At 39.0% G+C, this 20,426-nt stretch overlaps 1 protein-coding gene and 1 pseudogene across 1 annotated transcript; one reads left to right on the top strand and one right to left on the bottom strand.

Moving 5' to 3' along the window:
• Positions 1-862: 862 nt before the first annotated feature.
• LOC110054139 (uncharacterized) lies at positions 863-5,113 on the top strand (annotated as a pseudogene).
• Positions 5,114-6,729: 1,616 nt separating this feature from the next.
• LOC110054182 (uncharacterized) lies at positions 6,730-20,262 on the bottom strand. The gene is made up of 14 exons (XM_020760523.2): positions 20,122-20,262; positions 18,724-18,963; positions 16,743-18,167; positions 15,554-15,808; positions 14,967-15,107; positions 14,502-14,597; positions 13,917-14,014; positions 13,390-13,448; positions 13,089-13,167; positions 11,378-11,483; positions 10,641-10,755; positions 9,761-9,915; positions 8,993-9,107; positions 6,730-8,064 (listed from the first exon to the last, which is right to left on the bottom strand). Exons 1-14 carry the CDS (start codon positions 20,146-20,148, stop codon positions 7,823-7,825), a joined length of 3,153 nt encoding a protein of 1,050 aa, XP_020616182.2. The 5' UTR covers positions 20,149-20,262; the 3' UTR covers positions 6,730-7,822.
• Between the last annotated feature and the right edge of the window lie 164 nt (positions 20,263-20,426).

Genomic DNA, 20,426 nt, shown 5'->3' with positions numbered 1-20,426 from the left:
CACATCTTGTAAAAGTATAGACTTGTCTCAGAAACGGAAATTGTTTGAAATCATCAGGTGTTTAATATTATTAGTGTTTTTAGTTTTTGTGTTTCGATTCATACGTTCGTCCTATTATTACCATGCTGATGCGTTTTATGACAGTTTACCTTTGATGCAAGCAAGTATACGAAATATCATTTATCTGAACTGTGGAGAAAGATATGAAGACATGATTGATCATCGCAATCAAAACCCAACAGCCTGAAAAAAATTCATCTGTGACCAGCTCCCAGTTGGCTTGATATTATAAAAGAATAAAGGAATATCACACCTGAATTAAATAAAACGTTCTACTCAGTAGTCACTCTAGTGTAATTTGCTCAACAAAATTTTGAATTTTGAATCTTGAATTTTGAATTTTGAATTTTTTTTCCTTGATCCGATCCGTGATCCGATCCGTGATCCGGTCCGATCCGATCCATATTTTGTCGACGCCGCCAGACTTTTGCCTGCCGATTATACTCCCTTTTGTTACATCAATCATCAATGCTTCTCGTTCATCTTCAACATTCCCAGGGATCTGGAAAACAGCCGAAATCACACCTATTCCCAAACAAGGCAATCACGAACTTCCTAACAATAATAGACCAATTTCGCTACTACCTGTGTTGTCAAAGGTCTGTGAAAGAGTCGCTTATAATCAGTTTGTCACCTATTTGACAGCAAAGAAGAGGCTGACGACAAAACAAAATGGAAGCAAAAAATGGCACTTTACTGAAACATCATTACTTCGCACGACTGATGCATTTCTTAAAGGAATAGATAAAAAGAAATTAACTGCCTGTGTTCTCCTAGATATGAGCAAAGCGTTTGATAGTATCGACCACCAAATACTGTTACGAAAACTACAAGACGTTGGCGCCTCAACTAGTGTGCTACAATGGTTTAACAGCTATCTCACAAATAGATATCAAGTTGTACGAATTCACTCCACTGTTTCCAATCCAATACCAATTGAATATGGAATACCTCAGGGTAGCATCCTGGGCCCCTTATAATTTAGTATATACGTTAATGATCTACCGGAAGCTCCACGGAATTGCTCTACTGAATGCTATGTAGATGATACACAATTGTTTGTTTCTTTTCATTCACAAGACACCCAACGGATTGTTGAGGAGGTGAACGAAGACCTCCTCGGTGTGCGCAACTGGTGCTTCAGAAATCGGCTATTACTAAATCCAGACAAGACGAAATTAATTGTTTTCGGGAGTCGACAGATGACTTCGAAGCTCCATGATTTTCGTTTGTCTTTGTTGGGAAAAGACATCTCCCCAGTACAATCAGCCAAAGATCTCGGCGTGATTTTGGATTCGAACTTGACATTTGGTGATCATATTAAGACCACAGTATCGGAATGTATCGCACGCCTCGCGCAAATTAGCCGTGTCAAACATTGTCTTGACAGAACGTCGTTGTTAACCGTGATAAATGCATTGGTTTTCAGTGAGTTGTACTACTGCTCGAACGTCTGGGCAAATACCACAGAGAAAAATATAAGGAAATTACAGGCTGTGCAGAACTACGCATGTCGAATCGTTAGTGGCGCGAGAAAGTACGATCATGTAACTTCCCACTTAAAAAGTTTGTCTTGGTTACCCGTTAAGGACCAACTATACTACCGCCAAGCTACCATGGCTTTTAAATGCATTTCCGGACACGCCCCCAAATATCTGACGTCACAATTCATTACCCGCGAGCAAGTTACCAAGCGTACAACTCTTGATATACCTTTTTTTAAAACAGCTTCAGGACAAAGAACATTTTATTACAGAACTATTGGACTTTGGAACAATTTAGACCCCTTTTTAAAATCAAGCTGTTCAGTTCAAGTTTTTAAACGTATCTTAAAGAATAAGCTTTTAGACAACTTTGTAAATACTCCCTAAACTTCATTTATTTTTAGTATTTTTCGCGACTACAAAGTTTAGATAATGTTGTAAATGTTTTTTTTTTTTTCAATTTGATTAATTTTGATTGTGTAGTTATTAGTAACTTAGTAATTTAAGTAATTGTTCCTGAAAAGCCCCATTGGGGAGGTAACAATAAAGTATGTATGTATGTATGTAAGAGAATGCAGTCCGACGCTCGTCCGACAGCACATGCAAGAAGTGATTACGATCCACTTTTCTGCTATAACTGTTGGTAAGTCTCTGGTCTAATACTGTAGCGTGTGTGACTTTCGGTTTAAAGACCTCAGTTCCATCGATTGTAATCTGCCCACCGGTTGCCAACAATTTGTCGACTTTGAATCCAGCTGTCACTTGGAACCAAGTGACAACCGCAAATACGTCTGCGTTCGCAGGCTAGTGGGGCACCATTTTCTATGGAAGGTAAATGAAAGCTTCTCACTCAAAATAGTATATGAAAGGGTGATGATTAGGACTTTGTTGGGTACCCTTCACCCTAAGGGGATGGGAGGAATAATGTCATGCTGGACGATCACGAAGCGAAGAACCAGAATTTACCGGATTGTCTTTTTTTTTTTAATGAAGGAAAATCACTTTGGAAATATCCTGGGAAACAAGATATATCTTACCCTGGCACCAGACGTTTTCTCTTACCTTTTTCTTAGTCTTCCCTTCTGCTGCAGAAAACCTCTGGAACCTCCGTAGCCTGCAGAACGGGCGAATTAGAGGGGCAGAGAGCGCTTCGCGGCACGGTTTGGTGTATTGTGTCATGTGACATGGTTATCAGTAAACCTCATCATTGACGTTTACAGTCTTACTTAAGTTAGCGGTTGAATTTGTTTTTGCAGTTGAATTCCTCAGGAGCAACTACCATGGCGGGAAACGTCCAACCCTAGATGCAACTACTCTTAGGCATCAGCGGATGGTCAGAACACCAGAGTAAGGAGACCGTCAGTGGACTGGTAATAACGGTCGTCACCGAGCAGTGTTGCGGGGTGACGTCGATGCAGTTTGCAGGAATCACAAACGTGAGTGACGTGAATGCAAAAGGGGAAACGCCACTTCACTTAGCAGCTTGGAACACATCAGACGCAGGCGTCAATCTCGTTGAAATGTAGTTGTTAAAAGGACCGAGGATATATCAACTGTCAAAATAAATAGGGACAGACACCTCTTCATTATGCCGCTATCGCAAATCGTTTTGAAAACTTACTAAGGTTAACAGCGGTGCCAAATGTTGATGTGAACATCACAGATCTAAATGCATACAATGCTCTGCATTGTTTGATCTGCTCAGATGAGAATCCAAGTTTGGATTTCTTTGGAGACACAGACGTCGAGGAAGAAGTTTCTTCCGATTTGAAACAAGCCGGATTCACGCCCTTGTAAAAGCTGGAACGAAGATCAACTCCCAGACTAAATGTGAACACACCATCCTACATCTGGCTTTCACTAGAGATAACAGTTCTCCGTTGTCAAAATATATTCTTCCAAATTTTCCAGAAATTGATTTGAAAGCGAAAAACCAAATGGGTGAGAAGTTCTTACATGTCTACGCTGGATCGGACATTTTTGAAGAAATTTCTGATTTGTTGGATAAAGTTGCAGAGGCGAACTTGCCTATCGTGAGAGAACTGTTGAATGATAAAAATGTTCTGGGTAGAACGCCTTGGACTAACATGATAGATGATGCCGGCAAATGTTTCGGAAGAATTCATCAAGAAGATATTGTCATACGGAGTCTCCGTAAACACAGTCGACAATATCGGGAATACAACACTTCATAGGATAGGCTTGTCAACTAGTATCTTTTATTCCGGAACAATTGATTTGCTTATGGCAGATGGTGTCAACATCACTGCTGAAAATGTCTACAGAGAATCTCCTGGATTTTGTTTGTTTCTTAGTGAAGTTTTTGAGATGGATTTCAACACAAGGGAGAAATGGGTCACAGTCCGTTAGTTTCTGTAATGAAACATAGGCCCTTCCAGATCTCCTCAGAAAACTTCTTGTGGAAGGCAAAGGAGATCGATGTCAATGCAAGAGATGTTCATCTCCACTCCTCTTCATTTGTCGCAATTATCCGGAGCAAGTAGAATAGTTGCGGAGTTTTAGAGCTGACCAAAACGCCCTGGATGAATTAGGAGATAAGCCCCTGGATACTACTATACGACATCGCACTTTGCAGTACCATAAGATTCTAGATGTGGGTGACGAGAATGCTGCAGAGACCCCCAAGAATGAAAAATTTGCGCAAATCCTTGTAAACATGCCAACGTCGATTCCTTCTTCCAGTATTAAGTCTGCACAAAATGTACAGACAGTACTTGGGTTGCAAGAGAACTTAGATGGATTTATTGATCATTTAATGACGACATTCTACCTTAGACGGCCAGAAGCTGCGGAGTTGGCAGAAGCGGTTGTGTCAGCAGTCAATTCCCTCGTCGAGTCCCTGTGTGTTAAAATTGCTACGTATGATTCTTGACAAACTGAACGACAAGACTACAATTTCGTGGACAAGATGGAGGTGCTTAGGGGAAAACCGGTGTTCAACTTCAGTGTATATTGGATGGGATCGATATTCAAACAATTCAGTGAAGATCAGCATAGATCTAGTACCGGCGGTCTACAAAAGAGGATCGTTGCCCCCAATATCAATGTCAAAGAAATCTCTCTCATGAATGAAAGCATGTTTACTGCAGGATGTTTCCTGATGCTTCAGACAAGAACACAGGACTTTATGGGGATGAAAGCACCTTTGTGAAAAGACGAATGTTGCCTATCTCGGTTACGCCTGCCGAGATAACTCTAATGAAATCCTTACCAGAAACATTTCGTCCCGCCTATGCCCTGGCGAAGATAGTTAAAACTAAAGAGGTGTGTTCAAAAATTGAGATTGACAATCTACCAACGAGACTTTATTCGAGACAGAAGAAATCCAAGAACGAACACCTCTCCCAGTCAAACCATCTGGATTGATAAAAAGCTACATGTTGAAGAACTGCACATTTTATGTTCTGCAAGAAATACGGCATGGTTCAGAGTGCGATTCAGATCTGACGATTTCTGAAGTCGCTGCAAAGATGTGCAAGCGTCTTTGCAATTTGCCGACGAACATTTGTCTGAAGCCATATTTTCTGCCTTTTTCGGACGTCTTTTAAGCTGAAAAAGGAGGGCCGAAGTCTTCTTATGAAGAGTTCGTGCTACAACTCAGCGGTGAGTTGAGTTTAAAGCTTATTCTCGGAATACTTAATCATCAATTTCCTGAAATTTTGCTTAGCAGCCAAATCTGAAGGACTGCCTTTATGTTAATTGTGACGCTCGTAAAAGCTTGAAGTAGGATAAGTCTTCTAAATAAACGCTGTCGAGTGTATAACTGAAAGTGAAACATCAACACGGATCTCTGGTTTTTCGTTTTCCTCAAGTATTGTTACGTACAGTATATATATTCTTTAAAACCATGCCATCTAGGAAGGATCATCAGTAACACAATGATTGTGTTATTCCTTGGGCATGTTATGGAGGTACCACTGTAATTTGAAAAACACCTAGTGTTAGAAGAACACCTAGGGAAGTGAGCTATTGATAATCATATGTTTAACGTATTATGTTAAACGGTAAGTCCGTGCCAATCGTAGGGATCGTTAGAGGGCCGGGAGATGGCTCATCGAGCGGAGGCCTAAGGCGTAATCCCACTTTCGTTGAGCAACAAGGATAATTACCACCCTCTCTAAATGGGTTGCTTGTCTATCACAATGTACAGTCAACTCTCTCTAAGACGGACACCATCGGGACCGGCCTCAGCTGTCCGCCTTAGAGAGGTGTTCGGCTTGTAGAGAGTCGACGTAACATGACCCCAGCAATTTTAAGATAATAATGCTGAACCTGTGCATAGTGAATACGCGTCTGTTTAAAGTTTGTTTAAAGTTATTTACTTAAACGAAACCTACAAACTGGAACAAAAACGTATTTATAAAATTGAATCTCTTGTCGTATTACAATCAATAGTTAACGGGTTAACTGGAGTCCAAACAGTGTACAGTACATTCTGCAAACGGAAACATAACCATCTTATGACTCAGGACTGTCTTTTGAGGCACCAAGTCTAAAAAGATGTCATTTTTTCTAAAAAAAAATTGGTAAAAGCAAGTTGAGTTAACAGCTTTTCTTCCGTAAATCGTAATTTGCGGTCACATTCAGCACCTCACAAGTGTCCGTTGACGATTTCAGTGTCCGTCTTATGGAGGTGTCCGTCTCATAGAGAGTTTGGTTGTAGTAAAATGACTGAGAAACGGCCGGGACCAGCACCAGGTGTCCGTTAAGAGAGTCGACTGTACTCCTTGCCATCCTTTAAAGTTCTCCGAACAGTTGAATTTGTACTCATATATACACTCCTAGGTGGATTGGGGCTCTACGAGAGAAACGTTTCTGCTCAAAACTACATCACGACCCAGGTCAAGAATTTCATCAAGTTTACCTAGCTTGATTTGGACACACTGACTTGTCCACTAACAGTTCACACAGAGGGACAACCATGATTTTGAGGGGTTAAGTCCCCCACCCCCTTCAATTCAAACTAGTCTGAAGTCGTATGACGTCGCAGGGATACAAATTTGGCACAGCATGGACTAGTCACAGGGACTTGTCTAATCGTGGGCCAACCTTTACGCTGCCTTACTGTTGTGACCACCGTTACCAGGCAAGAATAGCGGGTGCATCCAACAGGTTTGCCGGACACGAGGCAATTGACCTCTAGTACAGAAAGTTCATAAAAAAGTTTCTGTTACATAAAGGTGTTTAATGAGATCTTTGATTGACTTCTATGTACATCAACATAATAGTAATATATTTTCATGAATTAATTTAAATTCCTTGATAGCTTGACGATCAAGTTTTGTACATTACACAAGAATATAGGAAATCCAGGTTTTTTTTTAATGAACCATAATACATTAAAAGCACAACTGAGTATGCCTAATGAATCGTGCTTTGCAAAGATACACTTTGTAGCGATATTTTCCAAACGTACATGATTAATTATGTATCAATTGCAACTTAACCATAATACCATAGCAGCATCGTAAACGGAAACAAATTATCGCAAAAGAATCTTTCTAATAAGCCTTCCACTGTGTACAGAATAGAAAGATTTAGCAATGAGAACATGAGGTCCAGCCGAAAAGCGTGTACATAACGTTGACAAATTAAATGCTTCGATTGCATCGTGAAACCTACAAAGCGCGGTTGGGACTTTTAAGTGAGGACCAAGAAATGAGAACCCAGAATTTTTCACTGATATGTACCAATTAGGCACGAAGAGGATCATGTCATTATTTAGACTATTCCAAATGCTTGATGTGGAATAACTCGCGAATACAGCTGCCTCTCATCACTGACTCCTTGCCGGTTTGCCAGAGATCCGTGTGGTGGCAATGGCTGCTTGCTGCTCAGTAAGGAGTGTCTGCTCATTAAAACCATTGCACAAATAACTCAGTGAGGAATTGTTAATATTTTATGTAAGTAATTAACTAATATTTATTTACAAACCATTCACTATAATAAAGCTAGAATCTCTGTTATGACTCAGTAAGTCTGTTACTGTCAAGTATGTATTTCATTGGTATGCAAGTTTTCATTTAATTCTTCTTAAAATGATAACTTTATACAAGTAGTGTGTAATAATTATAGATTGGATTTGTTTAACTGGTGCGTTGTGAATAATTAAGCTTCTATTAATGACTATCTATTTAAATTTAAATTTTCTCTCCCTCACTTAGCCTCAGCACGTCTTCATTCCTTCATTACTAATTACTTCATCAGCCTAATTTTGATACCAGATTAATCAGAATATTGCAGTCATTTATAGTTAACTAAAACTCTTGAATCTCCAAGTCATTTTCTATGATGACAGCATCTGTTTCATTGTGTCTGTCATCACTATTCTCCTTGTCGTCATCAATGCCATCATGATCATGATCATCGTCATCGCTGCTTTCAGTGGCCTCTGCATGTTGATTCTCTGCGACAGCATCTTCCTCCGTGATAGGTTGTGGAGGGTTGCTCATCTCCTCTCCACCAGCAATAAGCTCCTTGTCTGTTTCAGTTGTTGATACTAGAGCATGGGAATAGAGTGAAACACTATTATGCTTGCAATTACTGGTTCAGATTACATTCATCAGATATGAGAGGTGTACGAAAAAAAACTGATTACAAAGAAAAATGACACATCAATCACCTGATTTGTTCATAGTTTATGACGCTATTTTTACCATTAGAACTTTTGTGATTATGTTATTAGCAAGAAAACTGAGAACATCGCGATGTTCTAAGGTTCGTTCTTCAAGAGTCTTCAAACCTACAGTGACACTGTTGTACTCTTCATTGAAAATGAGTTACTCTCACACGTTGAAAGTATAGTAGGTAAGTTACAACTAAATTCTAAGAAGGTGGCACATGACAGTAAAACTGATAAACCAGTGGCCCTCGATCTAAATTATAAATGTAAATAATAAGATAAATACAGCAAATCAAAATACTAGAAAACAAGAAAAAGTATGTTTATTAAAATTTTAGAAAAAACATACAGTCGAACGTCCCGTCAGCGAATACCCAAAATGTCAAGCCCAGATGGTCGCTTACAAGAGGTTCCAAACATAGTGATGAGATTTAGAAACGTTTGGTATTTCGGTAAACTAGGTGGTCACTTACGAGAGGTGGTCGCAACCGGAGGTTCGACTGTATATAAAGATAACTAGCGGAAATCACATGCATGTAATGCCTTTATGATGAATGCTTGTAATAACAACCAGTCATACACTAACACAGCAGAAAACAAGCATGGTTTAAAATTCTCAAACGCCAGGCTGAACAGCTAGCTATTGATCTTACATGCCGTGATAACTGAATTGAACTTAGAATTCTGTAGATCAAAACCAGGTGTAGCGCCTGAATATACTCCAAACTATACCCACATGGGCACACCACCTACAACATTGTCACCACGGCATTTTGTCTCATTACGGTGTGCAAAGCCAACATACCTATAGATTTATTTTCCTTTTGCTGTAACTCTAGTTTCTCCCTAATTTTCGTCCATTTTTCATTGTAGGCCTGTCTTGTTTTCTGTGTCAACTCAATGAGTGTTTTGAAATGTTCCTATATCAAAAACAAACACATCAACAATATTATGTCGGCGGCAAAGACACAGACAAAAAGCAAAACAGTTTTATTCAAAAAATACTGCATCATTATGTACTTGTTGTAATCTCGCGCATACACGTAGCACTCCCGTCTCATAGCACTTGCCACTGAATTGTTCGGGGCGATATTACTGGGCCTTTCAATAACATGCGGACTCTATAATTCAAAGATCAACCGACAAATGCGTTTTTCGCCACCCTCAATCAAATGTTCGGCGACTCCTCCCAGCTTCCGACTACTGCCGAACATTGTTTCGTTGTCTGAACTGTGTTCAATGATTTGATTACAGCGCGCTCGGCAGTAGTCGGAAGCTGGGAGGAGCTGCCGAGCATTTGATTGACGGTGGCGAAAAACACATTTGTCGGTTGAGCTTTGAATTTTAGAGCTCACATGTTTTTTTTTCTTTTTTCCATTTATTTTATTTTTTTGACATTTTATTTTTTTTAAACAGTACAATAAAATACATTACTTACAATACTACATACTTACACTAATATGTGCATGCTATTAAAAGGCGCAGTCAAGACTGAGAGGTGAGAGGAGGGCCCACAAAAGCAATCTTGATACAAACCACCTCGTTTGGCTGCCCTTCATTCTACACTACTCACTTGTGCTCCATCGTAGTTGAAAATCCCAACTATGCTGACTGGAACCTTCTTTAACAGCACTTTGCCCAGCAGCTGACGCTTTAGTGCAAACACCACTGGAATCTGATTTTTTTGGCATGAAGTTATTATACTACCAAGGGCGTCATCCAAACCTCCTGTTGAACACATTTACACATTATTTCCACCCTGACAGTCAACATGTCTGTGGTTGTTATAAAATAAAATTAATTGATATAACATCAAATACGTTATTGTCACATGGGATTTAACTGTATCAGTAGGGTGGACCCCTTGTCTTTGTACCATACTTTATACCATGCCATAGGAAATACAGCCAATCAGAATACAGGAAAGCCGTTGTATACTCGACGGTATGACACCCAACATTTCCATTGTGCTCTGCTTTGACTGTGTTGGCCACTGTATTTTTTATGGCATGGTATAAAATAGTAATGCAAAGCTTTCTCGTAGAATACATTGGAACATCCCACTTGTCACTCTTACATTCTTGGTTTATACACTCGCCTAAAGACTGTGTATGGTGAGAAAATACTAGTGACTTATGGGATGTTCCATGGTATATCACTCGAAAGCCTTGCACAACTAGTATGTATTCTCCATACTCAGTATTAGTTTTGCACTATACTGTATGTATACTGGCTAACTTTGTGTTTCGATGGTAAATGAACTCTCCCAACTACAGTAATTGTACCAGCACTTAAATGACCTTAATTTAAGGTGGAACACAAACATTACTATTGTTATTACACATTTTATTAAACAAGCAACCTCAGTACATATAAACCTTTCAGTGCTGACTTGCCAGGGTACCTTTGTTCATTTATCCAGCTATAGATTGATTTAGATAATATTGGCTTACCTGCAGATTTGATACGCTCAACATTTGACGATATGATGACACATTTCAACTTCCTTAACTTCAGATGTTTGCTAACCTCTCTTAGACCCAGGACAAACCTTCTCTTAGCTTTTGCCTGTTGGAATAAATTGGAATTATTAACTGCCCATGAATAACATTTCACAATAATTCAGAGATCATCACCTGTATGTATGCAATTTGATCAAATTATCTTTTCACATTTATACATTCAGCTGCATGAATAAAGACATTCTAAGGAAGGGCTTTGTGATATGTACATGTAGGTGTACATGGGGAATTGGATGTTCCTGTTTCCTTGAAACACAAACTCAGGGTTAAAACAAATACTGAGACAGTCAGTGGCAATTGACTAGTTAGTAAGAAGTATATAACCAAGAAGTATGTCACCAACATTCGTTGATTAGCGCCTCAGGCATGCATGTATTTACTTATGGTAGCTCAGGGGAGGGGGCTTATTGGAGAGGGGGTGCTTATTCTCTTTTGTCCATAATTCGCGGGGGTAATGGCCTTGAGGAGGTGCTTATTAGGGGCACCTATAAGGTTCAACTTCATAGCTGTACTTTTGCATCCATGTAGTCAGCTGGTTTGTCTCCTACCAACCAGGAGGCTAACAGCTTTTTGTTCTCTTGAATATTTACACGACTTGTCTACTCACAGTATCCTCCAGTAGCAAAGTGCTAAGCACTGATTGTCAATTTATTGTCTGCTTTAGTCACCTTAACTGGATCCTTGTGAAACTGTCTGTCCTGAAAGCGTACGAGTTCTCTCAGAAGCTCTGTAGCAACTGCATCTACCTCCTTATCGGGAACTTGGAAACAGTACCTGGAAATTCAATAATATTAAACGTAAAGTGTTTCAGCAAATGACTTGGAAGTCAAAGTGCATTTCTAGAATGTCATGTATCGGCAAAATTATTTTCTGGCAGGCAGATGATCAAGTGACTTCGCAAACTGGACAGAACAGTATTTGGGGAAAGTTTACCTATTTCCTGTGAAAATTGACCATGTAAATGAACTTGTATTTTTGTAATAATAAAAGTGTTACACACAAGTATTATTTATATTTTAGCTTAAAGCCCTAACAGGGCTTCCTCTAAGCCAATGCCACTGAAGCATACTGACTACTTAATAACCGAGAGTGAGGTCGTTACGGGAAAATCTCACACTGATGCCTTGCCGTATTGACCGAGCGATAGCGAGGTCAATACGGTAGGCCGAGGTTTGAGATTTTCCCGTAACGACCGAACGGTCGGGGTTATTAAGTTGTTTATTATATGGCTCATGAATTAAAGAAAAGAAAAAAAAATTTCGAGCGGAAATTGTCAATTTACATCCGGCGATGCGCGCGTTTACCGATTCATTCATCGTCTCAAACTACACAGTCAGTGAACTTCACCACTGTATTACGCATTCCGTCAAAAACACACATTTCTTTACGGGAAAAGTGATTGTCACAGCCTCAAAAAGGTATTTTGGTATAGTGGTGCCACAACTTGATAGGGGAGTTTTTTCCGACTTTTGTGGCGAAACGTCAACGCATATAAAAAAGACAGAAAGTGCTTCAAAATAGTCCAAACCAACGGTCTTTTGGTGAAAGAAAATACTGATGCTTACTATGCTTCAGAATGCACTGCTCAGAATAACTCGATCTTCGCATTGGCTTTCGACAACATATCCTCGCTTTCTTCATTCTGGGGTTTATGGATGAACTTTTCAAGCCTTGTGAACTTCTAAAACTTCTTGCAGTTATCAGAAAGACGGCAACCGACAAAAAAACCGCCCGATTGTTTACGTCTGATGATCCTGGAAGCTGATTTACACTTGTTTGTGTTAAAGCGAGGGAATCTATTTGGTGAGAACTGTGACGGAGTTCAATATTTCGCTAATTGTTGTGACTAAGATGATAACTTATAAGTTTCTTCGTGGTGTTCTGCTCAGTACGCATGACAGATCTGCCGATGGTGTTTTTCACTCAGCGATTTTAGCTTTACTTAAGACTCGTCAAACTTTGATGGTTTTTCACTAGTGCCCGCCAAGTTTACCGACTGGTGGGTCAAAAACGACTTCTATATAAATTTTATTAAGGAAAAATCTTTTAACCGTTAACTACTAGGAATTAAATTTACTTTCTCTTACTGTTTTTAATCGGCTTTCATCGTTTCAATGCGCGTGAATTTTCAGAGCCGTGCTCTTCCTAATTTGCATAATCCGTAATCGGCCCGTGGGCATTACGGCTGCATAATGACCGCTCAGATCTCGCTCTTAGCCAATCAGAGCGCGCGTTATACCGGCCACAAGCCAAAGCCATATGATAAATGTATATAATTTTAATTTTTTATCTGCAAACACATAATGCATGTGTAAACATTTCTTTACAAAAAAACACACAATAATATTTAGTTTATAATAATAATTATTATAATCTTACTCTCTAAATTTGCGGCTGTGCATCTCAGCTGCTATTTCTTGATCTGTTGGAGAAGATGGTTCCGAACACGCCGTGTCATCTAGAACGACCAGCAACAAAACAACAACAAAAGCAGCTTATGTGATATCCATTTCCATCCATTTCACACAATAATAATAATTATTTAATAGGTGGTATCAATTCTGATTTGTCATAAGGGTTTTCTTGAACAAATGGCCACACCACAGACTAACGTTCATAACTAACACACAATATACCTGTACACTGTATATATTTTCTTTTTGTTGTTAAAATACACTACCTTCTGATGGACTTTGCACTTCCTGATGTACAGTATTCTCATCTCCAGGCTCACATGTTCTAAAGAAGAAACAAAATTCTAACCTTACAACACTGTGTTTGATTACTTGGTTCCTCATAACATACACGTAAAATACACGAACTCAGTTAAATGACCTCGTTCTCCATGAGTAATCATAGCTCAGTGGATTGAGCGCCCGTCTGGTGTTCAAGAGGTCATGGGTTCGATTCCTGTTGGGGACTCGGATTTTTCTTTGTCCCACACTCGTGTCATGTTGATCAGGTCACTTTTCACAACATATATCTAATTTTTTATTTATCAAATTTCATGCAACCTCCAATTTGGGCAGAGCTCATGTTCTCTCTTACAGCGTGACATGCCCTAAAAGATCTTGACTTATCATATGTTCCATGAACCCTGAAATATCATTTGAATGTCCCTTAAAATAGCACATCTAGAAGGCATTCCAGTAAAAACCAAAACCAACAACAAAAACAAATCTTTGGGTGTCCAAGCCCATTACCCACCTGTTTTCTTCATCTTGACAAATTTCATCATCTCTGTCAGTTTCTACTGTTTCACCTTCTCTAGCCTTCTTTTTCTCTTCTCTCTCCTTCAGAATGATCTACACAACCAAATTGAAAAGCATGCAAACAAACATTTTAGAAATTGCTGATGCAGTAATAAAATCTTCGGGAGTCAGGCATTACAGTGAACATGTATGTAATCTGGCAACGTAAACTTGTCACTGACATGATAGCAGAGAGGTACTCTTGACCTTCACCATATAAATTGACCAAGAAACCAAGTACATATAAAATGTTTTGATGGATAAATTAAAATCAAAGATTTTAAATGGACAACTTTGCAGGCAGCAAAAAACTGCTACTGCCTGTGTAAAGAGCTCGTCAAAAGCATGCAACATTTCAACACAACATATTGCAATGTTATTGCACACAACGTGCTCCAGACATTAGGCCACCCTGTTAAAATAAGTTGGATGATGCAACAGGATTGGACGAGCTGAGCTGTGTGCAACAATGTTGATTGATATGTTGTGTGTGTTTGGCTAGACTTAATGTGTAATTAATCATGGATTATTTTCTAGAGACCTTTTTCAGAGCACTTGGTTTCTTCTTTGCTGGAGTTTCCCTCTCTTTGCCACGTTTTACAACAGGAGCAGTGGAATCCAGAACATTATGAGGAACCTAAAGACAACAACAGCATCAATAATTTCAGTTAAATATCACATTATCATCACACCAAAGCTTTCTGGCAACAAAACAATTTTGCAAGTTGTTTCAGATGAGAATGACAATAAGCAGTGTACAGCCATGGACATTATTTACAGGTATTGTATTTACAGGTATTGTATTATGACTTACAGTTGCTACTACTAAGCAAGCCGGCATATGTACATTGGTAGCAGACATCATACTTCCATTTTCTTTGCTTGTGACAGTATCAAAGAGCACAACCTCCAAAAATACACACTAAGACCCTTCATTTGTACATTTAGCTTACACTGTGGAAGGGGATTAGCAGTAAATATAAATAATATTTAACTATCAATCTACCTTGTCGTCTTTCTTGAGCAACTGTACATTCTTCACGCTAGGTTTAACTTCAGAGGTTGAAGCAGCTGACAGTTGATTTGGCAGTACACCAGAGGCTATCACATGCTTTTTACTACTTTGTTTCTTGCCAGTACCACTAGTCTAGAGTAATACAAATCACAATTGTGTTATTGTTCAGTTTTGCAATTGATTGTAATCAAAAAGAAATACAAAACAGTGAAGAAACATTTATCAATTCTCTGCCCCATCATTATTGTGTTTTCAATGTTCACTATGCAAAAATTGTTTTTTTCTTGCCAGAATTGCAAGTAATTCTGAGCTTATACAAGCATCATATGCAATTATACATTTAAAGACCACAGATGCTCGAGTCTGAGCATTTAGTACACTGTGTATCCATGGCATATTGTATCATGGTATTCTGAATCACGATAAATACATGTATCAATACAAGTCTCAGGCAGGCTTGGAGATTGTTTTCACCCTTCTCTCATCTAGCACAAATTACAGGCAGGCATAAGTAAACCCCCTGGAAATTAAGTCCTCTTTTATCAGAGAATAATAAGAAACACAAAATACACTCTTACTGAAATGGTCTGAAGCACGACACCAAGGTCAAACTGAATAGGCTTTTCAGTTCTTTTTGGTGAGGCATTTTCTTGAGCCTTATCTCCAGCCTCTTTAGTTTTCTTCTTCTTTTTCTTTTTCTTCTTCTTTTGCTTGTTTCCTTCTGCCTCAGCTTCATTGTCTGCACCATCTGCTGTGGCTTGAGGTGGCACCTTTAACAGGCCCCCTTGTTTTGTAGGATGCTCACTTTCCCATGCAGGACTGGCAGTAACCGGCTAGTATAATTATTTAAGTGCAATAAATTAATTTTAATCTAAAATAGTTTATTATAGATAACAAAAATATGCTTTCAAAAAATATATACCTCACTGGGGTTTTTGGTTAGACCATAAATCTGTGCCAGAACATGTTGGCCATTCAGTTTATACTGATACCTACACAATCTCAGTTGTTTAAAAAACTATACATGTAGCTACAACATTATCACACTTTACTAGTTGACTACACACTACAGAACAAAGTGGAAAGTTAAAGGCCAGTGAAATTATCAGGCAACTCTGCAAAAGAACCTGTACCATGTAGCTTCCCAGGGGCATACCAAGGATTTTTCAAAGATGGGAGTCACACTGTGTCAAGTGAGGGTACTCACCAGGTTCTCATGTTGTTTTTGTCACCTGTTGAAGGTTGTTTGCTTAAAGGAGCTACGTCACGGTTTGTGCATATTGAAAAGTTTAGCCTCAATTTTTCAAATTTGATCTTTGTAATCCGTGTTAATCTTCTCCATCCTTAGCCATCCTTGTCCCTTTATGGTTTATCATTATCTCTTTGGTGTTTTTCTATCTTATTAAACTGTTATTTTCAGGTTTCCTACCATTTAAAGGTAATTTTGTATGTGGCCAAAATAACTCAAAATACCGTGACTGAGCCCCTTCAAAAAAAAGACTTACAAAAAGGGGGTCACAGGCACCCCAGGACCCCCCCCCCCCCCCCCACCACCACCCTAGCTACACCCCTGCTACCTACACAAAAGGAACCAAGAGTCAGGGATTGTTACCATCGCCCAAAGGAGGGAAGGATAGCTAATAAACATGTATTGTCAAGTGTTAACAAAATTATTTCTTATGAAAATCACCACTTAAGGGGAGTAAAGAAATAAAATGCACCTACACATGTAGTGGCATTTATAGATCCTGCAGGTCTGAGACTCACCTTAGGTTGAGGTGTTGACCGTAACACAGCACTGTAAGACATAGGAGCAGATGGCTTTGGAGAGCTGGTCATTTCATTGTGATCTGTTGTTCTATTGTCCACAGCTGACTGTCTTTTGATTTTTACACTATCACACAAGTCAGGAAACTCCCCTTCTAATGTCTTATTTTTTGAGGGAGCAACAGACAAACTGTTTGTGGAGTCAGATGTTCTTTGAGTGCCATTTTGTAAGTCATTACCTATACTCGAGCTAGACATTGTGGTACATGCCTCATTCACTGGTGAAGCTGAGACAAATTCAGATAAATTCTGCTGCTTCTTTGAAGACTTCCCTTCTTTATCCACATTGATATGACTGGATAATTTATCATGTTTAGCACGTTTATCAAATTTCTTTGACTCTGCATCTTCTTCCCCTTGATAAGTCCTCTTCTTTACAGACTCAGTGTTACAATTCTTGACATTTGATTTCGTATTTTTTTCCATTCTGCTTAAAACAGTAGGGTCTACAGCTTTTGCATCATCCCTTTTAAGCCTCCAGTTGTCATCATCATCACATGCCAATTTCTTTAAAATATTATTCCTTCCCATTTGCTTTCCTTCCCTACCAATCTGTTCAACATTTCTGGTACATGATTTCGAAGCTTCATCATTTTTTATTCTGTTATATCCTCTTTCTTCCCCAGTTCTTTTCCCACCTTTTATCACCTTTGTTTTCCCGTGACTAACATTACTTGTCAATGTACTTTCTCCAGCCTGGAATTCAGAATTTTGTGTATGTTTCTCCTTTTTCACCCTGGAACTGTCTGGAGAAAAATCCTTGACCCAAGACTTTTCAGTGTTCAAATTGCTGCTCGCTATGTTACTGTTCTTTGATGCCAAGCTCTTTACTTTGTCACTGTAACTCACAGTAAAGTTAGGAGCAGTAGGTTGCTTTTTGTGGCATTGTTGATCTGTATTACTAGAACTTTCAACAGCAGTGACATCAACATTTGTTTTGCTGTCAGCAGTGTTTTCAGAAGAGCTGTTCAGAGAGGAAAGCAAAGTTGTAGAATTTTTTTCACTGCTTGAACACAGTTTCTTTTCTTCCAAGCTTGGATTCCCATGCTTTGTATCAGAAGAATCATCTTTCACTGGGACTACAGTTGATTCTCTTTGGACTTCAGACAAATCTTCTGAGTTTAATTCCTCTTGGTCCTGTTGCAGAGTTGAATCATTAAGTCCTTTTTTCTTCCTTCTTCGCCTTTTCCTTTTCACAGCAACAGTGCTGTCAGTATCAGCAAGGTTTTCACCTCCATTGTTTTCTGCAGTGTTTTGTCCTTCCTTATTTTGTTCTTTTTTCTTTGTTGCAACAGTCTTTCCAGCTTTAGCAGTACTTTTCCTAGATTGTAAAAAGCTTGTCTGGTATGCTTGGAAAGGTACATTCTAGAGACAAAAAGATGTTATGAAATTAACACAACTTTTGTACATCACAAGGAATGCTGCAGAGGGACTCTAGGATAGTTTTTTTCCTGAGGTTTTAAAGTATTCCCTGTTAGCATAGCTACACGTACTTGACAAAAGGCACATGTAGGCAGAGTTTTCCGTTTCAAATATAATTTGCACATTGCTTGTTCTCTAATTAGTATTTACTCCAAATATAGCACCAGTACACATTGGGTTTGGCTCTGAAATAACCTGTGAACTTGCCCACAAGCAGTCATTCTTTTCCGATCAAGCGAAAAGTGAAACAAAAAACAAAAAATGCATGAGGAAGGAAAATACAACTGGAAAACGGTATTTCAGAGTTATCAGTTGTTCATGAGAATTATGGTATTTGACTTTTTTTCAAGGTCTTTTAATACTGAGGAATATCACTATGACCCTAATAAGACAAAGGAACCTGTTTTTAGAAAAAAAAACTAAAAGAAAAGCTTGGCCGCCATGCATGTCACACTCTACCATGGAGGTATATGCTTTCATACAAGTCCTGATGACTTACTTGTTGCCATTCAATATTTCCCTGCTTGATATAAGATTGATGGTACGGATACTGGAAATGGTGTCCAGGCTTGTAAGGCGGTGCATAAGATGTAAAAGAGACCGAAGGCTTAAACTCAGGTACTAGGGGTGAAAGGTTAGAGTTGATAACAAGGCTGCTGGAGAACGTTGGTCCAGTGTACACTTCTCCAGGAACAAATGCAGGAACTGTAGCTGAGAGTTTGGAATGTGAGGTGAACTTCTGCAAAACAAATGAATATAGAGACACAGTGAGGATGCAGTTACAGTAACTTCGCATACCCTAGGCAAGTGACAGACTACAACTAATGGGCTAAACAGGCTATTATATTAATACAAAAATAGCATGTTCCTGCTGAGACATAAAAACTCTGTTAACTTAATTTTTTTACTAAACTGCATTTCTGAAAACGACATAAGTTTTTTTAAACATTCACAGTTTTAAAACTGTATAGCACTTGAAGCTTTGGCAATAATATATTCTTCATTGGGTGACAGTAAATTTGTATGTTTACACTTGATGTTGTATTTGAACGCTTGATTTCCAAATGCACGAAGAACAAGAAGCCGATTTGCACCCACAATTTGTGTTCATTTGCTGTTTTACTGTATATATACATATACTTTTGGTTTGCAAAACTTTGAGTCTAAAAACTACTTCTCTGAGCTATTTTTTAGCTAAAATTCATTTACATGTAGGAGGGTAAGTTCTTATCTTCATCAACAAAAACTGCAGGAGGAAACTGCAATTGTATGAGTATATCAACTTCACAGATTGCGCACAGTGAGACACTTGCACACGATCAGTTTGGGCCAAATATAACGGTGAACTATACCGATCAACAGACAGTCACTTTACAGCGTACTCAGTTTTCTTTGCATTAGAGGCCAAGAAGGGTCTCATCTCATTTAGCAGAAGATACACGTAACTTTTAGCTGATTTATAGAGAAGTAGAATAATATAAGTGCTGAAGATGGTGTTGCTTGCAGGTAAAATGAAGCAAGCAAACAGGATTGAAAGTAATAAGACGTAGATCTGTTTATTTTTTGTATACTCGATTAACTATGCCACTAGTACAGCAAGTCACCTGCAGTTATACAATGATCTCTCCCTTAGAAGTCAACACAGAACGTGTATTATCTTAACCCTGGCTTGATAGGGAAGATGTTGGTCGATCACATGCTAAGAATACACAATTCTAGGACTATCGGCTGGCAGTTCCACATGCAGTAATAGCAACTTATTGAAATCGAGATTCGCTCGTGGCTGACGACGATTTCGTCAAGTTGCTGAAATGGCATTTCGTTCGTACGTGCACATGTAAGCTCTGAAGCGACATCACCCACTATTTTCCGCAAATGACAGAACACTTTCTCATACCTCTGAGTCCTGCTTTGCATCATTCATTGGTACGCTCAATAATGAGTGTTTTTATCGAACACCACACAAAAGAACTTCGCATCACTTGCACTCACACGAAAACTCAGCTGAATATCAAGGATGTAAAGGAAAGCTGCCCATATTTGGTTAACAATCCCAAATAAAGCCTGCTGAACCAGTCCTCTACGGCCGTGGAAAAATGGCGGCAATTTTTAATAGCGGTGTTTGCGTTTTCCAACTTTTATTGCACATCTTTTTCGGTCCCGGAGGCCGTGGAGTTGTAAATTCAGTTTCTCACGGAATAA

This window comes from Orbicella faveolata, unplaced genomic scaffold (assembly GCF_042242905.1).
Source record: "Orbicella faveolata isolate gen_17 unplaced genomic scaffold, um_ofav_v1 contig_1, whole genome shotgun sequence".
Taxonomy (NCBI): Eukaryota; Metazoa; Cnidaria; class Anthozoa; order Scleractinia; family Merulinidae; genus Orbicella; species Orbicella faveolata.
This window is presented reverse-complemented; position numbering and strand designations above follow the sequence as displayed.